Genomic DNA, 6,000 nt, shown 5'->3' on the forward strand with positions numbered 1-6,000 from the left:
GTTACCATCCCCAGCCACTCCTGTGGGACCAGCTCTGAAAAACCTCTCGGATGGAGGCACCATCGCAAAGGCAAATAAGTGCTAAGGCTGCAGATGTCAGGGGAAATCTCTAGAGTGACTCATTGTCCATAGAGATCAAAGGGCAGGTTGGACTGGCGAGCTATTGTGTGTATTTAACATTGCAGCCTCACTGATTCCATGCCAGGGCTGAGTATTAATAGCTCGTCTCCAACAGAACCACCTAGGCTGTCCCAGGAAGAGTGTGCAACTAAGCCAGAGTCCTGGCGGTTAGATTCACGAGCCTCCTCCACCAGTGAGCTTTAGTCGGGGCCACTGCTCATATCACACACACCCCTGGCTAGGACACCACATGTGGCAAGACAAGTGGAAAAGTGTTGTGGGCTGGTTAAAAAAAAAAAAAAAGTTTGTGGTTCAAAACAATTTATTACAAGGAGGTCAGAAGCATTCCTACTTCCTACCTCATCTGGGTGCAGCTGGCTTGGGTGAGTGGTGTTAAGTGCCAAGGAGGCCAAGGCCTAAGCTTATCGTCAGGGCCAGGTGGCCTTTTCCCATCCCGTGCTAGGCCCAGACTCTGCAGTTAGGGTTTTGCGGACCAGACGGGTGCAGTGGTGGGAGGCTGGGCACAGACCTTGGGTGCACCTGTGCCTTTTCAGCATGAGCAATGCCTGAGAGGCAAGGAGAGAGTGTGTCTGTTTTGGGCTCTAGGGTTAGGTTCCATCCCCAGGGCTGTGGGAGGGCACACGGAGAGACACCATGTTCATCTTGCAAATCCCACCCCTATTCTGTGATGATTATAAAAGCAGCTAGGAGGTTTCCTTGAGTGAAAGTAAAGATTGGACAGCGATAGAGGAAGAAGGTTTTCCTTAGCAGAGTAAGTGCTCTCCTAAAAGCCTGTGGCTCAGTGGGCAGGCTCTGTTCAGCTGTCAGACATGTGGGCGGGTGCCCTCAGTAGCCCAGCCTGTCTGCCCTGACGGTGGCCTGAGGCTTGCCAAAAGTCCATTGTTCTGCTCCCAAACCCGCTCCTGCCAGGGGTACCTATTGCCTAATTGCATGCAAACCGTCACATAAACTGTGAAGAGTGGGAGCAAAAAATAAAATAAAATAATATATAATATATATAATGTCCACAAATCCAAGTTAAATTTGTAGAAGAATCTGATTAAGTCTCTAAAACTCTTGCTATTGAATTGGGTGTGGATGAGTCAAGGTTGAGCAAGAAGATAAAAGGGTAAAAGTAGAGGATTGTACTTTGTATTCTTTGCAAGTGCTCCCTGCACTGTAAGTAAACCAAAAGAGAAATGAGATGATCCATAAAGGCTGTTTTCTTGCTAGAAAAACTGCAAGGGGTGACAACGAAATGGCCTTGGCCCTATACCCAAAATAGGTGATACATTTACATTTATTGTTTTTAATTTAAATTGAAGCATTGTGAGGTATGGGCATAACCTCCCTTCCCCAGACACTGAAGCCAAGGAGTGCAGCGGACATTCACCTGAAGTGACCAATCCCCAAACAACAGCGGATTCCTGAGTGGGTCGCTTTCCTCACGAAGTCTGTGCACACACGGATCTCTAAATTGCCAAGGGAAGGGCTGGCCTCTTATCTGCTAGGGGCAGTGGTGTCAGGACTTGCTAAGACCCATATCAGTGTAAGGGGCAGCCTCTTAAGGGAGGAAGGTGCTGGGAGTGGGGCTGATCTAGGATACCCTGGGTATCAGCGTCACCCAGCACCTCCCACCTCTCCGCACTGTGGGTCATGAGGCTGTGCCACATGCTATGTGGAGGGTAAAGCCAGAAGAAAGACGGCACCAGATAGGACAGTGAGGGAACACAAGCTGTGGTCTGCAATCTCTCCCTATAATTTAGTAAACAGAACAAAACACTTGGCTCTTTCCGCAGCTGTATCACGGATTCTTTTCAAAACTTAGCTACATTGACTACCACAGCTATTACCGGATCTCACCACAAGAGGGCGACAGTGTTTCTAAAATGAGAGATTCCTGCACACCAAGAAATCAAATCTATCAGGGCTGGAAGAGGTCTTAAATATCACTCTCCCTTGGTTCACCGGTTTTCAAAATCTCTTTGGTTGAAACCCACAGCAAGAACTGCATTCTTCATAGCGAACTAGTTCATAAATATATATTTGAAATGCATTTTAGGTACAATTTACTCTTACATTTGCAAAGCATTCTAATAGTTTGTATTCCAACAAATTTTGTTAAAAATAAACGAACAAACCACAAAACATCTGCAACCTACCAGCTTGATTTCCTAACCCACTAGTGGGCCATTACTTTGAAAACCCCTGACTTGGCTACAGCCTCTCATCTTACAAAGGGTTGCGCAGACCCTTAGGATTAAGAGGGCTCCCTAGGAGCTCTACTTTTCACACACACACCCAGCCCCCTGTTCACCCTAGGGGCAGTCCTGGATGAGTGACAAATATTGTGTAGCAACTGATCACTCACTCTGGAAATGCACCAATTTAATAAAGAATGCAGACCCATTTGGGGGATGTACCATTTTTCACTTCTTGTCAATACTATGACTATTCTTGGAAGTAGAGCAGAAATTCCTTAAGCCACTACATTGAAAGGTTCATGCAGGTGATGTCTGTGCTCCTCACTCAGGTGGCCAAGAGAATGCTTCAAAACTGAATGAATCTCAAAGAGGCTTTCCCATCAACCCCACCCCAATCTGAACTGGGGCCATAATATCCAGCCCAGCGCCAGGCACATAGTAAGCGCTCAAGAAATAACTCATGGATAAATGGATCACCCCTCAGACAATATAATGGTAACTCACATTTTTATATTTTACAATTGGTACTTCCATCCTCTTACAGAATTCTTAAAAACACCTAGGTGTTTGGCAGAACATGGATTACTTCCACTCCAAATGAGGAAATGATCAGAAAAGACATGATCTGTCTTCTCTGGGTTGTGTGCTCACGGGAGGCAAAGCAGGGGCTGGAATCCAGGTTCCCAACAACACCACGCCAACCAGTCACCCACATTCTGGAAAGGCAGCCCCATGGCAGCTCCCTAGTAGGAAAGAGCACTCACTCTCAGCGGCCCCCTGCTAGACTTCTGCCACCCTCAGGATCCCAGCAGGCCACTGCCACAAATTAAGACATACCTTGCGCCAGGCTGCCTTGATCACCCCTGAAGGTGGGTCCTCACTTAGTGGTGATGTTTGAAGGTGGTAGAGGAATGGAGAAAAAATTTCACTGAATACCTGCAGAAAAACTGAAACCCCTTCACTCTTAGGAGATTCTTGACCCTGAAAGTCAGTGAGCTCTCTTTCCTGGCTCCTTGACTTAAAAACATTTATAACCATTTTCAGAAGAAATGTAAAGGTAAACCAAATGACAATAGGAAGTTATCTTTTCTTAGAGTCAATACCCTGAATTCTTCTACGTATTAATTACCACTCTCCTCCCCATCCCTGCCCACCCATGCATATCTGCCTCTAATTTATTGATTTATTGCCCCAACCCTTTTTTGGTCAAAGGTGAATTACTTTAAAGTTCAGGAACACTATACTATTACAGATGAAAAACACTGACTGAGCTCCTTGTGGAAGAGACGGAGAACTTTTACTGAATGCACTTGGGTTTCGAGAGAGCTTAGTTATCTTGTGAAAGACACCAAGTATTTAATTTTCTTTCAAGGGGGATGACTAAACACATAAAAAAAGCAAAGTATTATTATTTAGTTTTTTATGGCCTTGGAAGGAAGAAAAGAATTCCCAGAACTTGAAAACTGACTTTTCTGTAGGGAAAAGTCATAACTTTTCCTCAGTGATAACGAGGGAGCAAATCTTTATGGACCCTCTCTTTGGGCTCTAGGGGGCAGTTACTGTCCTACTTTGATAGAAAGTTCTCAAGCTCTGTTTCTTCACTTCTCTGATGAACTAGTAACACTGAACTTCTTTTCTCCCTGAGAAAGCAAGGATTGTTAAAACAGGTAAGAGTAGGATGCCCTTTTCTAAGAAAAATTTTATTTCATCCATCAATAAATTTAACCACCTGAGGTACAGGATTAAGTCTTTGAGCAACAGAGACTGCTTCCAAAAGGCCTTCCCCACCCCTGTATCTGACACCAAGTCTAGAACAAAAATCCTACTGCCTCTATTTAAAACTCTATGTATTTACACTCTACACTCAATTCTAGATTTTATGAGACCGGGTCTGCAGGTTTTGTGGGGGTATTTGGAAAGAGCGTCGCTATTTTGGGGACAGACTGAGTGGAGTTCTTTAACTCTGCAACATTCTGTTTGATGAAGAAAGCAAAGTAGCTCCACAGACACAAAGAAGTAAGGGTCCAACCGCCAGTCCCTGGAAATCAACCAAATCAGGAGCAGCCAAATTCTCATTCATTCCATTCACATGGAAAGCAGCCCTGGTTCACTCCCATTAAACCAGAAGCCAGCATTAGGAAGGTTCCTGCCCGCCCCCTGCCAACGCACCAATTCCAACCACATCATCCGGAAGCCCTAGCAGCTTCGCCTGCTGTTAAGAGACAGTGCGTCCACGGTCTGCAGGGAACTGGCACAGATTTTAAAAATCCCGCCCAGGATCTCTGCTGGAGCCAGGTGGGTCTCCCAGTGACCACCCCTTTGGCAAGCACCTCTGGATACTCCCAGACAAGGAAGGTTAAGCCTCGCCGTTGGGGCCTGCTTCTCATTTTCCCCACACACCTCTTTCCCAGGAATGGGAGCTGCCCTCTGAAAAATCTACGGCCTCATAAACGGCGAACGAGCCAGCCGGCTCCCCGTGGACTTTGCGCAACCATGGGCCCCTGCACCGCCTGACCGCTCCGCAGCCGCCAAGGCCCTCGCCCGATCTCCCCCAGCGTCGTACTCCGCGGGGCTGACGGGCGCGCGCGCACAGATGTCCTGCCCACGCGCTGCGCGGCCGTGTCACTGGGGCACTCACCGTGGCACGGCCCTCCAGCACGGCGGCCAGCACTCGCAGGGCGCTGGGCGAGCCCGCACGGAAGTTGAAGAAGTGCAGCGCCGCGCGCGCCGCCTGCTGCAGGAGTCCGCTCGGGAACTCCGCGTCCTGGAGCCCGGGGGAGTCCTCCGGTCCCCCGGCCCCCGCGGGTGCCGTCGCCACCCCTTGCAGGGCGAGCAGCAGCGGCGCGAGCAGCAGGACGGCGGGACGCGGGCCCCAGGGCCCAGACGCGGGCGGCGGTTGCCGGCGGGGCGGCATGGACGCGGGCTGCAGGTGCGGCGTTCGACGGAGCGGGTTCCCAGCGGGCTGTGCCGGCGCTCGAGGAAATAAGGCCGCGACGGGCTCCTCCCCTCCGCCCCCGGGACGGCCCGCTGATCAGAGCCCGGGTCCTCGCTCGGCCGCGCCCTCTCAGCGCTTCCTGCGGCCTCGGGGCCCCTCCGCCCCGCCCCACTCTGCCTGGGCCCCAGCTGCGCCCGCTCGAAGCCCCGACGCGGCGGCGCCTTTGCGGCGCGGGGCCGGGGAGTCTGGCCCAGGCTGCTGTGGCAGAGGGACCGGGGGGTGGGGGCAGTGGCGACTCCTCCCGCGAGGGAGCGCAGCTTGCCCGCCACCACCCTGCGCCAAGCCCCCAGCGCAGTAGGGGACCCGGCTGCTCTCTGCCGTAGCTTCGATTTCGAAATCCTTTGGGTTTCAGAGCGAACCTGCTTCGGTTCTCCAAGGCTTGGAACTTCGGTTTCCCAGACTATGAAATTGGGGACCGCAGATAAGGGGGCGGGACGCAGCCAACATTGATGGGGGGGGGGTCCCCTGTGGCACAATGACGTTGGGAGCGGGACAGGTCGTTGGATAGCTGAGGCTGGAGAGGAGATTGTAGTGGTCAGCAAGGCCTTTCACCCCTTGGTGATTGCGGGGGAGGTTGGTTCAGGTGTAGGCTCGGGACTCTATTCGGGTGAGCGAATCACGAGTTGTTGGTGAGGTCTTGGAGAGAAACTGCCTTGTTCCTCTAGAGAGCGTGCTCTCTCC

General features: G+C 50.9%; 1 protein-coding gene across 1 annotated transcript in view; it reads right to left on the reverse strand.

Annotated features, from left to right (window-relative positions):
- The window catches only part of RARRES1 (retinoic acid receptor responder 1), a 56,000-nt gene extending 50,623 nt beyond the window's left edge, over positions 1–5,377 (reverse strand). The window contains exon 1 of the mRNA XM_047728875.1: positions 4,963–5,377. Within this exon, the coding sequence (XP_047584831.1) occupies positions 4,963–5,238 (276 nt within the window). The 5' untranslated portion in view covers positions 5,239–5,377. The remainder of the gene's footprint in view (positions 1–4,962) is intronic.
- Between the last annotated feature and the right edge of the window lie 623 nt (positions 5,378–6,000).

The sequence above is a fragment of the Lutra lutra genome, chromosome 1 (genome assembly GCF_902655055.1).
Source record: "Lutra lutra chromosome 1, mLutLut1.2, whole genome shotgun sequence".
In the NCBI taxonomy this organism is placed as follows: domain Eukaryota; kingdom Metazoa; phylum Chordata; class Mammalia; order Carnivora; family Mustelidae; genus Lutra; species Lutra lutra.